We start from the raw sequence: 14,164 nt of genomic DNA on the forward strand, positions 1-14,164 counted from the left end.
TGACTGTTGGCCTCAGATCCCATGTCTTCCTTGAGCAGAGGGCCTCACAGAGACAATACTACTTTGAGTTTTTCAAAGAAAAAGAAAAATTGAAAATATTTTAGAGCTATAAAAATTGATGAAAGGAAGGAACACAAAGTTCTAGTAATTAAAATTGAGTCCTGTTATTCCTGGATTATTTCTGTTGGTGTTTCCTTAGGAGAGAAGTGAGAGAAATGTTCTGCTTTTTTTCAGAGTCAGGGCCAAGCCAAGAGGAGGAGGAGAGGTGAGAAACCGAAAGGTAAGGTTCTGCCTATTTCACCTGAGCTCCCCAAGGGTGACCCTTCTTCTTTCCATGATAGCCCAGGTCATGATCTCTGAGGTTGTCAGTTGCAAGATATAATCCCACTCAGGAAACAGAGCCCTCAGAGGAGAGGCTCATGGGAAGACAGTCGGAAGCTGAGACAAGTCTCAGAACCCTCCCCTGCTGTCCCTGGGTAAGAAGAAGTGAGGGACGTGGGCAGTGGGTGCTGCCCAGATGTCGAGAGTCAGAATGTCTGGCTCCTGACTTTGTGAAGGAACTTTGACTTCAGGATGATCAAATAGATTCCTCTTTGTTGTAACCACTGACCTCTCTGCTTCATAGAGTGGTTTTGAGATTCAAATGAGATAATGTATGTGAATGAAGCAGCACACGCAGGAACCTTGTTAATATTATCATTGACCATTTGACGTCATCTACTGATTCTTGGGGCTTCAGAGTATATATCCCAATGGTCTCCCATAAAGGGATCCTCTGTATCACCTGTGATTCTACGATGACCACTTGTAACCCACTGTCCTGGTTTCCCAGGTTGCAGATACCACCAGAGGGAAGAGGAAGAGAAAAAGATACTGATTTCTATACTTAAAAGGTGACTATTCTTTCTCTTTCTCTCCTGATCCCTCTCTAGCATGTTCTATGTGTTTCCAGGGGTTCAGTGCAGCCTTCCATAGCCATGGGAGGGGGTTACCATAGGAACTGGGATGTGAGTGAAGGCCTTGGGGTGAGTGCTGTTGAGTGCATTGTGTAGTCATGGATGTGGGGCCATGTGAAGGGCTAGCAGGGGCCCCACCCCACCAGGTCAGTGGGTCCTCCTTTCCTTGTTCTGGTCCTGGCTGCAGCTTTGTCCCTCCTGTCTCCTGCAGCCCCCTGGGCCAGCGTCATGATTCCGTCCACTTTCGTCAACTGTTATGTCCAGACCCCTCCTGCAAAGTGTGTAATAACGCAACCTTTGAGATGGATCAGCTGCTGTCCTCCTTGTCCCTGGAAGACACTGCTCCCTCTGTGTCCCCTTTGGCTTCGACAGCCCCTATGACTGAGCCATCGTTCACTTCATCCCCTCCCTTCTCAGCAGTCCCTGCGGGAGACCTCACACCACCTCCTCTGCTCAAGACTTTACTAGCACCTCACTCTGTTCTCTCCCCTAACCCAGTGACACCTTTAGGTGCTTTTCCAACACTGTCACCACCAGTTCACTCTCTGCCACCAGCACCTTTTCCTTCTTTGGAAACTGAATTCCCAGTGGACCATTTTCCACCCCAACCCCTCACCTTTCCCTCTTTCCCACCACACAACACTCAGAATGAGCAAACAACTCTGACCCTGAATACCATCTTTCTTGAGTCCTCCATTATCTAAGATCTCAACTACTCCCCAGATTTGGCCCAGACTTTGAGTCCCGCAGCCTCAGTGACTTATCCCGTACCACAAACCTTGTCTGTTTCACCACCACCAAAACCCAGTTTAGCTGCTCCTCAACCTAAATCTATGTCCATCTCATCAAAACCTCTTCTGAGGAGTCATCTCCGGACAGCACTGGTGCACTGTCCACTTCTGTCCCGCACGGCACTGACCACCCAAGCCTGTCAGTTCCAGACTGTTCCTGGAAGGATGCTCGTGTCAGAGTCTCACTGCCTTCCACCTCGACACGACGTGACCCCAGTCAAGATAAGGAGGTGGGGTATGAGTCTGAGAAGGACCTAGACAGTTACAGGATGGGTCTGTCGGGTGAAAATTCAGTGGTGTCGGGGCAGAGTGTAAGACAGACACAACTGGAAAATGCCCTGACAGTACATTTGAGCAAGAAGCTTGAGGAAATCAATGTGGTTCAGCTCCCAGGGACTGTGCACAGTTCATGGCATATTATCCAGCAGACACTCTGTGCAATCCCACACTCCAGTGAAACGGAGAAGTCTGTCACCATCAGAGGGTGGGGACTCCTGCCTGAGCACGTCCCAGGAGCTTTCCTCCCTGGAGTCCCGTGCACAGCAGATGCTGGAAGCCCACATTACCACGTTTACTCCGAGGGCGATGTGGACTCTCCCAGCCAAAGTTCTTGAATCCATAGAGACCTTCAGAGATACTTCCTCCCACTCCCTGTATAATTCTAAATCATCCTCAAATAACCTGACTGCTGAGGTGGACCCCACATCAGGGAGCTTCACGCCCCAGAGAGGAAGCTCTAAAACCCTGACTCCTCCTCCCCCTGCCACCTCACTTGTGGGCAAGGAAGGTCAGGGGCCCCTGAGACCGTCACCCTCCGACATCCCCCATGGGCTGGCAGAGGAGGGTCAGAGAACTGGAGGTGCCAGACACACTCTTCTGCCTGTCACAAACAGCATCATTGGCAAAGCGAGTCACAGACGTCCTCCAAGAGCCAACATCTGCCCCCGAAAGCCGCCCACGCAGCAAGCCGGGGCGGCACACGAGCCAGTGGATCAGAGCGTGAATTCCGGTCAGGGCCAAAAGGTGAAGAAATCAGAGCCTGTTCCCATGCCCAGCGTGTCCAGGGCTGAGGAGCTCGATGCTCTTCAACCCAAAACGAGTGATGTCTTGACAGCCAGCAAGCCGGGAATCTCCCAAAGGATAAACGTGAATGAGAGTCAAGGAACAACGACTGTGACCACTGAAAGCCTCCCAGCCAAAATATCAGCTCTCCCAGATCCTAAAGAAGCGACTCATTGCTGAGTCAAAGGCTACATTGGAGAAAAAGGATGAATAGCCAGGCCTGAGGCCAACCCACGGACTTGTCCCATGACTCAGACATCTTGACTTACAAAGCCCCCCTGAGCCATGCTCAGGGTGTCTCCAGGGTGCACAGAGCAGCTCCCCAGGAGCCACATGTCCATTGGGAGGACCGAGGACTCAGTGTGGAGAAGCAGCAGGAGCCTTGGGTCCCTAAGCATGTCTCAAGGTTGTGCCAAGAGAAGAATTTCCCACCAGCCACAAAGAGAGTGAGCCCCACAGGCTCCAAATCAGAAGAGCTTGGCGGAGGGGATGCAGGGTTGGGAACATCCCAAGCAGGAAGGACGAGATTGCATGCTCAGGACCTGGCATTAAAGGAGAGGCTTGGGAGCAAGTCTCCCCAGGCCCTATCACAGAAGGGACAGTCACCTTCTGAAAGCTTTTTCAGAAATAAAATAAACCACTCTTTTCCCATAAAGATGCTGGGATTAAATGCAAACAGCAAGAAAATCCAGGAAAAGGCAGCCCCATATTGTCTGCACAGAGCAGAGGCCCAGTTATAAGTAGAGCAGACATTGGGAAGTTCCTGGAGGAGAAACTGGGGCGTCAGCAAGCAATAGGTGGCGCCTGCCCTCAAGAGCCCCTTCCCTCTACAGTGAAGTTTGGGGAAGCTCAGCAGAGCCTGACCAGGGGCCGAGCCTGTCCAGTGGCATCCCCTCAACTCCAGGGCTCCCTCCTGTAAAGTGAAAAATGCCAAGTCCTGTCGCCCTGAGGAAAGACACCCTCAGAAAGCTGTGGTATTAAAGGACCAGCTATTGTCAGAAGCACCCCCAATCAGTGCCCCTCGGGACTGTGCCCCGTCCAAGCTCCCCTGCAGCCTCCAGCTGCCCCGGCCTCCTGCTGCGCTCACCTCTGCTGAAGGCCCTGTTCAGAGACTCCCCTCTGGTGTGCAGGAGAAACTGCTTCTGCAGGATTTGCAGAGGAAAGAATTTCCCTCCCCAAAATACTTCCTCCCTTGTTGAGAATATTGATTTGTTCCCAATAAATGTTTCACTTAACAATAATGATGTCTTTGTATTTCCAGTTGGGGGCATGGGTTTGGGGTGTCTCAGGGCTTGTGCTTAAGGAATGAAAGAAGTTAGTTCAGTTGCTACTGATTGCTTCCTTTGGCTTCTCAAATGACCAGTCCCCTGGAGCTCTTGTTGAAAAAGAGGTATCATGTTGCCCCCGAAAGCCCACTTCCTCCCTGATGAGGCTGAGGCGCTGGGCTCTGTCTTCTACCTCTTAGCTTGGCCATCATGAACAGGGAGCCACCCACACCACCCCTCAGGGAATGCTCAACATCCATTCCAACAGCAGAGAAGATGGGCCTTCTGTATCTGAAGAAGGTCAAGGACAGGCATATTTTTCAGAAAATATCAGTGAATAGACAGTGGCTTAATCGTTACTTAGAAGGCAGGGAGCAGAGGCTCCCACAGGTGGGTGAACCCTGATGGGGTGTTTGGGGGGATATGGCTGCAGTGGATCCTGGGCTGGTTGGGGAAGGGTCTAGAAACAGCACAGATCTGCTTAACGATCTGTGTCAGGGGCCATGTTAATGTGATGGAGAACACACTTTAATCTTGTCACTGATGTATCCCTACTGCAGGGTCACCATGGGGAAGTGGTTCCTGCCCCTTCTGTCTTTTGGATTGATGGCTTGTTTTTTTCTGAGCAAAAACATGACTCAACTATCAGTGGGAGGAATGTTAACCAGGCAGCCACCTACCTCTCAGGATAAAACAAAGCTGAAAGGAAAAGATACCTTAGACTAAGATAAAAAGAACAAATGAAGAGAGGATAGAGTGACCTTGCTGGTGGAACCCAGGTTATGCCCCGTCATCCCCACACTGTGGCCTGTCTGGCTCCCAGCTTCCCCAAATTGATCTGAGCTCCACCTGCCCTGGCCGAACAGAGCACCTCACAGCACACTGATGCCTCACACCGAACACGCAGGGCTGCACCTCGGGCACAGAGATGACATTTGCAGGGATGTCCTCAGGCACGGCCTCCCTGTCTCGGTGCCTGCCTGCCATCCTGCTCGCTGGACAGATGCAAGATCTTGCCCTTAGTGTGGACATTTCACCTCTCAGGATGGAGGTGTCACCTTTGATATTCATGGCTTTGGGGCAGCTATAATGTCCCCCAGAACACCTGCAGCTCATGAGCCAGAGGTGAGTTCTAGACTGTGCACCAGGGTTACAGGTATTTGGAGGCTCACCATGGACCTCCATGAAATGCTCTCCTTGGCCAACCCTGCACACATACCCACCCTTGATATAGGCATCTGGAGGCAAGTCAACCCCGCTGATACAGACTGAAACTCAGCAATGGAATGACTGTCCTAGAGAGCACTTGAGGTAGTTTATCCAGTAAGCCTTGTGAATCCTGAGGGTCAAGGAAAAACAGCAACAAAACAACAACAACAACAAAAAAAAAAAACAGATGTCCACCAGAAACCTCTGTCACTACGACACTTGTATCTTTTGTCCAAAGTTATGCCATTACCCTACAATGTCTGAAGTTTGGGGTAACAAAACAGAAAAAGGCAGATTTTGTGTAAGTCCTGGGAGGAACAAAAAGGTGGAATGGAGCCCAAGGCAGGGAACTGGAAGGGATGAGCAGGCATTGGGGGCTCTAATATCCACGTGGATCCAGCAGCCAGTACCCCAGCCCCCCTTCCCTCCATCATCTCGTGTCAGTGTCTTTACTCCCACTCCGGTGCACTTACTGCCACACTGGGTGTAGAGCTTACTGCCAGGAACACCTCTGCCGTCTGAAATAATCCAGTCTGACCTTCCACCCTGGACCTGAAACCCCTGTCCTTCCAGCTGATGTGCCCCTTCTTAACTTTCCAACCCCAGGTCACTCATTTTCCCACTCTCTCCCTGTCAGTTCACGAATCTCCTGTTTCCCTCCCTTACGAAGATAGACTTGAGGGTCCATCTGGTAACCAAATTTTAAACAGCTCCACGACAAATGGGCCCCTTCCAGTCCCCTTTAATCCTTCTTGTCTGGCAACATTTCTACTCTGTGTTTTTCCAGAAATGTCTTATATATGTAACTGATCAACATTGGATTAAATCTCACAATCTATTCTACTGGTATCCAAGACCTGCCTGGAAATCATTAACTCATTCCACAAAGAATCATCCCTTGTTTACTAACATGTGAACAAAACAAATGAAGCTTAGGTCCCTGTTTCCTTAGTTTGTTCTCTCTCCAAAGACCCTCAAATCGATTTCAAATCTGTCACTTCACAGGCTGAGTCCCTCTCCACTGGCTCAGCTGATGCACTGGACCCCTGTCCTCAGAGGAGCTAGAAGCCATGGGATGGGGGCTTCTCTACAAACACTTTCACTTCCTTCCTTTTCCCTTCCTGTTACATGGAAAGAGGTTTCCTTCCCAGCCCAAAGGCATGACATTTCCAGAATCACCTTATTGAGAGAGAGCTAAATTCCCATCTAGATGGACAGATGCACCCTTGCCAGGTATCCTTTGGTCCCTCCCTCTCCTTATGAGGCACCTAACATCTTTTGTTTTTCTATAACTTGTTATTATGGAAATACATAAACATGTACAGAAGCAGATACGACGATATATCTTCCCATGTGCCCTCACCCAACTTTCACAATTAACCATTTGGCATATGTAATCAAATGCATTATGATTAAAGTGCAAAAAGCCCATTGAAACATCTTGCCATCCATCTCTCAGACTAACGCTATGTGTCCATGTCAGAGTTCTCACATTTCTTTGATATTTATCACGTGTGGAACACACTTCTGCACCACAGATGCAAACGGCACTGAAAAAGCATCAAGTTTTAAAGGGTTTGGCAATCAGGTCTGCTCTGCCTTTTTGTCAGCCCTGAGGAGTCACTTGAGTGAGTTCTCTCATCTCCATGCAAGAAGCAATCCTACAGAGCAAATCCCATGCACAGAATTGCTGTTCCTAATCACACAGTAACTATAGTAACATGCCAACTGTAGAGAGGTAGAAAACTACGGAATTAGCATGACTATATTTGTTTTCAAATATTTAGAAGAAAAGTTTTTCCTGTCATACATGAAAATGAGTCAAAAATAGTAGATCAGCCCTGGCTGGTTTGGCTCAGCTGTTAGAGCATTGGCCCATGGATGGAAGGGTCTCAGGCTAGATTCTCAATTAGGGGCACGCACCTCGGTTGCAGGTTTGACCCCCCCAGCCCCAGTCAGGGGCAGGAGGTAATTAATCGGTGTGTCTCTCACATCGATATATCTCTCTCTCTCTCCCTCTCGCTCCACCCCCTCCTTCTTTCCTCCCACTCTGTCTAAAAATCAACGAAAAAAATATCCTCGGGTGAGGATTAAAAAAAAAAAGTAGATCAGATATACTTGTCTACGTCTTTTTCCCAGAATGATTTTATAAGTAAAAGATTTGATGACAAGATGTTCAACGTCATTAGCCATCAGGGAAATGCAAATCAAAACCACTATGGAATAGCACTTACACATACACAAAAATGTCTAGATTCAAAAACTCAGATAATAAGTGTCACTGAGAACATGAGCACGTGGAACCCTCATGTATCACTGGTGAGAATGAACAATGGTGCCCATGCCTCTTTGGAAAATAGCACTTCCTCAAAATGTTAACCATAGAGTTACCCTATAATCCAGCCATCCCATTTCTAAATATATATTCAAGAGAAATGAAAACGTATGTCCACACAAGAACAATATTCATAGCAGCAGTATTCGTAACAGTCAAAAGGTGGAAACAACCCACATGCCCATCAACTGATGAATGGATAAATAAAACATGGTATCGCAATACAATAATTTTTGGCAATAAAAAATACTGGTCCATGCTATAGCATAGGTGAACCTTGAAAACATTATGCTAAGCAAATGAAGCCAATCACAAATGATTACAGCATGATCCCATTCATACGAAATGTCCAAAACAGAGAGAACTATGGAAACAGACTCATAGACACAGAGAAAAGACTGGCGGCTGCCAGAGGGGAAGGGGAACTGGGTGGAAAAGATGAAGGTTAAGAAGTGCAGATTGGTGGTTACGAAACAGTCATGCAAAGTACAGCACGGAATAGAGTCAATAATATTGTAAGAACTGGGTATGATGCCAGGTGGGTACTGGCAATATTGAGGGGAACACTTTGTAAAGTATATAATTAACTAACCACTATACTGTGTACCTGACACTAACACAAAATAATATTAAATGTAAACTGTATATTACAAAACAATTTTTTCATAGTATGCTCTTTTATTCACCAAAATGACCCAGTTAGGACAATTATATGGTCATATTACTTATCTAGGGTTTCCACTGAATTACAGATTTGAAAGGCAAAGGGAGTTACTCTGCAAATAAGAAAAGTGTCAGTAGTGACACCGAGAAATAAATAGGTTTAGCCTCACAACTGGACAGTAGAACAATGCATCACATGACACTGAGGTTAAGCTGATCAAGTTCTCCCCTGTGCCTTCAACAGTGGCTCCCCCTAGCTTTCTTGGGTCACGTGGCATTTTTTAATTTGACATAATCGATGTGATCGGTAACACCAATCTCAGATTTACAGTAAGAAGGGAGAAAGCTGCTCACGAAGCCCACATCTGCGGTGTACATGTTAATGGCCTGTGTTGTTTTCTTCCTCCACTTACGTTCCCTTTGAACATCTTCCATATTCCCAGTTCAGCCCTCAAAATTGCTGAAGACAGCTGGACCTGTTGCCTGTTTCTTGTTAGTTAATTCTCATATTTAGGCCTAGGCTGTTATCATCACTGGTTCATGGGCTGCTGTCATTGTCATAATATTTGTTTCTCTCTCTAACTAAGCTAAATACAAAAGTTTGAAGGTGGATGCAGCACAAGAAAATAAAGCTGCTGAAGAAAATGAGAAGAGAATATGGGAAAAGCATCATAGGGGATTTTGTTCCTAATAAACTACTTACAGGAACAGATTCTCTTGATGGCAGTGAAGGAAAATTGGGAATATTCAAATATCGCACCTCCTTGCCCTGAAACGGGCAGGTCAGTGTCAGGAGGACACTGAGGTAGAGCGCGAGGTTGCAGAGCATGGGTCCCTTCCTGCGAACGTTCAGTAGGCTGTCTAGATGAAGTCTGAGCGGGAACCCTGCCTGGAGCTGGCATGAGAAAGGAGTAAGCAGGATGCCATGGCTTCTCTTTCAACAGTCCAGGGCTCAGGACCAGTGAGGTCCCACAGTGCCTCTCTTGGGGGACAGGACCGTACCAGGAAGAGAGCACAACCCACAGCAAAGCTTCAGCCCTAAAAATCTGGAGAGAGACGCATGCTAGAACCAGTCACCAGTGACCACTTCTACCGAACGACCATCCCAGAATCTTGTTCAACCTTATACACACGGTCCTCTTCCAAAGGATTTGTTGTTCAAATTCCCATTGATAGACAGGGAGCAGTGACAGACCTCAACAATTAGCCACTCAATAAAAATGAAACACAATAGCAATGGAAAAGTATTGTTTTTCACGCTTCGGATGCCAAAGAAGTGCCATCCTGATTCAAGGTCTGATCTTTCTCTTGGGTGAGATGCTCTTTCACTAGGAAAATAGAAAAATAAAGGAATCCAACCCAGAAATCAACCCATGAATCAGATAAAAATGAAATGTCAGTGTGGGCCCTAAAAAGGAACTGGTCATGAAAACCTCATGATTTATCATTGTTCCCATTCATTTACAAGCAGAGGGTCACCTTCTTTCTACGTGTCTTGCTGGGGGAGCAGTCATGATGCACGGGCCATGTGTTAGACCCTTCAGAACTCCTTTTCGGACATAATCTTTGACTATTAAATACTAATTTGTTTTTAGGACGGTTTTAGATTTTCCGAGATTGATTTTATTTTAGAAAAGAGGACATGAACGATAGGGAAGAGGTTTGTCACCTATGCCAGATCCTTCATTTTTCTCATTTCTATAGACACTTGTAATTTGTACCTTTTAAGGAATTTACAGATTTTGATTCTTTTACAGTACCAAAAAGCTTCATCCACACATGCCAATTCTCCCAGCATAATCATTGTTCCTCTTTCTAAGCACTTGTATAAATAGGAATTCAATCTTCAAAATAATCCACTTCATGAAAGGAGAAAATGGAGCAGAGAGGGATAAGTTACTTCCCCAAGATCACTGTGACTGTGATTCTAGATCTGAACTCTGAACCCCTATGCCATGCTTTGTAGCCCAGAAAGGGCTATGTCCATCAGAGGAAGGTTTCACCAACGTGCAGTATACCAGAGGCAACCAAGGAGAACATCTCCGAATCCAATCTGAGTCCCTGACACAAACATTTATTGAGCACCTGCTACATGCCAGACACCGTGCTCTGTGTCAGGCTAGGCAAGGGGCCCTTTGGACAGGAGAGACTACACACATTTGAGAAAGGGAGACCCATCAAGCGTGGCGGTCAGAAAGGAAGCGGTGCAAATGTGAAGTAGGGGACGGGCAAACCAATGCTGAAGACACCTCACTATTTTCTTAAACCCTACTTTCTCCATGACTAATCTCTTTGCTTTGAGCTGCAATACACTTACCACCACAAATTTGCCAGCATTGATATATATAGGAGCGACACAGTTTAGAACTTCCCTCTGACTCACAATTAATTAAACACGCTGTTAAAATAAAGCATGCTGTTTGTCCTGAATTAATTCACCCTGCCTTCCAGACTACCCCCCCCCCACAAACACCCCTTTGTTTTCAGTGGCTCCGAAGAGAGAGATTTTTTCCTCTCTACCTTTTCAGTCAAGTTCTGTAGACATTTATCAACTCTGGAGTTTCCAAGTCGGGATGTCTGTCATTTAACCTTCATCCTCCTTGAATTTTCATCCTGATAGGTTTGGATTAAACCACAGACTGATAAATGAACACTGCTTTGGTGACACAAAAGAGCAGTCATTAAGGAAACCTCTCTGAAGGTATGAATCAAAGCCAGGGAGCGTAGGGTTTTCTCTCCTCCGGTTCATGGATCACCTGCAGTAATAAGTTTTTATTATTTTTGTTTATTTCTGTTTCTTCCAAAATAAAAGTTTGTTCTGACGACAGACAGTTCTGTGTTTATTGTACTAAGGTGGCTAATAAAAGCATTTTATCAATTAGAATTTAATCCAGGACCAGGAAATGGGGGGAGGGAGGGATAGGGAGTGGGGGACTTAGGGGAGGAATAAAGGTTATGTAACAGGCCCCCTGATGTGAAGAGTATGTTTTACTCACAAAGATTTAGGATTATTAAGGGAGTGATTTTTCTTGCCCTAAGGCAACTGTTTTGCTAACTGGAACTTACAAGAAGAAGCACTCCTTCTGTTTCTTCAACTTCTGGTTTTCTAATTCTTTCAGCCACCATTTAGTTACATGCTGTGTTTGGTTTCTTCTTTGCTGAGAGTTACACAGCATCTTATCCCTTCTCTGAAATTTTTCCTCTTCACCAAACCAAAAAATACACAAACCTAGGGCTTGCCGGAGATAACAGTTGTATCGGATGTGACCAGCTGCGAGGGCATCCGCAAAGATTTTCATGGGCCAGTTAAGGCCATCTGCAGCAGGGGTGCCCGTCACACCTGGCTGCCAAGTTTCTCTGTCCGTGCGTGGCCGAAAGAAAATGCCTTGGACTCAAAGCAATGCTTTATTCCCTGAATGATACTAGTTGTAACCCAACTATCAGCTGCCAAAATTTGCGTGAGCTTTCAGGAGTTACCTTATTAAGATTTTAAGAAGTCTGGCTTCAGTCTCCCTTTTAGATAATTTGGGAGATCTACTGTGTCCTGGAAGCCTCTGGTAGCTCTGGGTGGAGGTGAGGGAGAGCTGGCCTTCCCCCTACGCAGCTCCAGGACCCCGCTTCCACTTAATCCCCAGGCCTCTTCCACTATTCCTGCGAGGTCGTATGGCCCAGCGAGCATATGTCCCCAAAATCTCTCTAATGCACGACTGTGTACTGCAAACCTTTTCCCAGTTTGGGGGAGCGACAGAAGAGATCATAAAACCGACCTCGTGGGACTGCAGACAGGATTAAATGCTGTAACTGGAAAACCACCTACAAGAGGGCTGGAAACAGTAATCAGCGGTGGTGTGTACGCACATGTGTCTCCTACATGCTTCATGCCTAAACTGGTGCGGTGATGAATGACAGACACACGGGTCCCCTTCACCACACTTAAGGAAGCAAAGGAAGGAAAGGAGAATGACTTGTCCAGAGGCCCTTTATTCTGCAAACATGTTTCTAACTCTTGCCACCTTCTAGCTCTCACCACACTGGACCCAGGGTCTTACACAAGTAATATGAAAGTAAGAACACAAGCCCCAAAACCAGAAAGTGCACCAAGTGCTAAGGAATGAACCACTTCATGAAATCAATACTGCAGACTTCCCCCAGCCTCAGAAGACACTCTCCTAGCCTCAGGTTTAGAATTCCTGAAAACCTGGATTCCTCCCCAGAGCTCAGATGTCAGGTTGAGGATGACAGCAAAGATCTTGAGGACAGAGAGCCAGTTCCAAAGGATAGGCAAAGGGGCTTGGTATGTAAGACACTGCCCCCACCAGTAGACAGGAAACTGTCCCCCACCACAGCACAGGAAGAAAGAGTTTTCATTTTGTTTTTAATCCTCACCTGGAGAATATGTTATTCTATTGATTCCAGAGAGAGAAGAAGTTGGATGGGGGGGGGGGAGGAGGAAGAGAGAGAGAAATAGTGATGTGAGAGAAACATCAATCAGTTACCTTCCATTGCACCCCCAACCAGGGATCAAACCTGCAAGCTGGGTATGTGGCCCGACTGGGAATCCAACCAGTGACCTTTTAGTGCACAAGACAACACTCTAACCACTGAACCACACCAGCCAAGGTGGGAGAAAGAGTTTTCAAAGTAAACAGAGACATCATCACTTCCCTGTGGCTGGAGGTTCCCATTCTCCCAGGGAGTGTTTGGTCACTGCGGGCCATGGAGGGCTGGTTCTCTGAGAGGGTGCACTCCAGGTTGTTTAACATCAGCGAGAAACCCCACACTTCAGCGCCCAAAAGAAAGAAACTCGTATCTGATTACTGATGAGCACACCGACACTTCTCCAGGCTCCGAGTTCACGCCTGATAAACAGCAAAGAGCAGATGTTCTTACCACGACCTGGTGGGGTTTGTGCTTATCTTCTGAGCCCGACACATCTGAGATGCATCCGTCACCTGCTTTCTTGGAGAGCAATGAGAGGTGGATGAGAGCACAGGCGCAGTAATGAGGGTCACTCACTATCTCTGAAACAAATACTTCCTAGGACAAATGCACAGTAAATCATCTAAACTGTACAAAAAGCCTGAGGGAAAGAAAAGCCATGTGTTATTCCAAAGACTAACTCGAGAGCCCTAATGATCTCAATTTTCCTTCTGCAAGGAACAATTAAGACCTCAGATACAATATCACAACTGAAACTCTCCGGGAGAGTGAGCATTAACCTCACAGAATCAAATATCTGGAATGATACTGAATAACAGAATACGAGTAAGTGGGGAAAATACAGAAAAAACTGATACAAATGTCACAAGAGTAGCATGTTGGGCAAAGCTCACAGTCAATGAAATCAGACAGGAACTGGGTGTAAATCCCAGAACTTGGGCAGGTGACTTAAGCATCAAAGCTTCAGTTTCCTCATCAGTAAGATAAATATAACAATATCTACTTCATTTTGTAGGATTTAAATGAGATGATGTGGCTTAGAATAGGTTCTCAGAACTACTGAAAGACTTTCTTTTGCAGTCTTAAGACCCTGTCCCAGCCAACACAACTTACAGCCATTAAAAACATTTTTTTATATTCTCAAGTTAATCAAGTTCTCATTTGAGATTTCTGACCTGTGACTGCATTTTTCAAAATTCCCAAAAGCTATTTTCGAGTCACTCTCCAAAATTTATTATTTTACTTCCTCCCACTACGCAGTCTTTCCGAGGGATGCAGTTGATCAGATTTTGTTTTTCAACATCATTAAGGTAATGAGTTAGAGGGGGCCTTTCATCCCCTGTCAGATCACTGAAAGGAAGCAACTCTTCCAAACGACTTCTGGGCATGGCTCGGGATGGGGTCAGCTTTGTTCCTTTCCTGGGTTTCAGAACAGACTTCTGG

General features: G+C 46.4%; 1 protein-coding gene across 1 annotated transcript; it reads left to right on the plus strand.

The window, feature by feature from the left end:
• Positions 1-243: 243 nt before the first annotated feature.
• On the plus strand, positions 244-4,008 carry LOC118629294 (spermatogenesis-associated protein 31D1-like). Its single transcript, XM_036260350.1, is given in 8 exon segments — positions 244-279; positions 823-893; positions 1,144-1,811; positions 1,814-2,198; positions 2,200-2,975; positions 2,978-3,445; positions 3,448-3,673; positions 3,675-4,008. Coding segments are annotated over 6 exon segments (2,742 nt in total). The 5' UTR covers positions 244-279; positions 823-893; positions 1,144-1,258.
• The last annotated feature ends 10,156 nt before the right edge of the window (positions 4,009-14,164 follow it).

The sequence above is a fragment of the Molossus molossus genome, unplaced genomic scaffold (genome assembly GCF_014108415.1).
Source record: "Molossus molossus isolate mMolMol1 unplaced genomic scaffold, mMolMol1.p scaffold_m16_p_14, whole genome shotgun sequence".
NCBI lineage: Eukaryota > Metazoa > Chordata > Mammalia > Chiroptera > Molossidae > Molossus > Molossus molossus.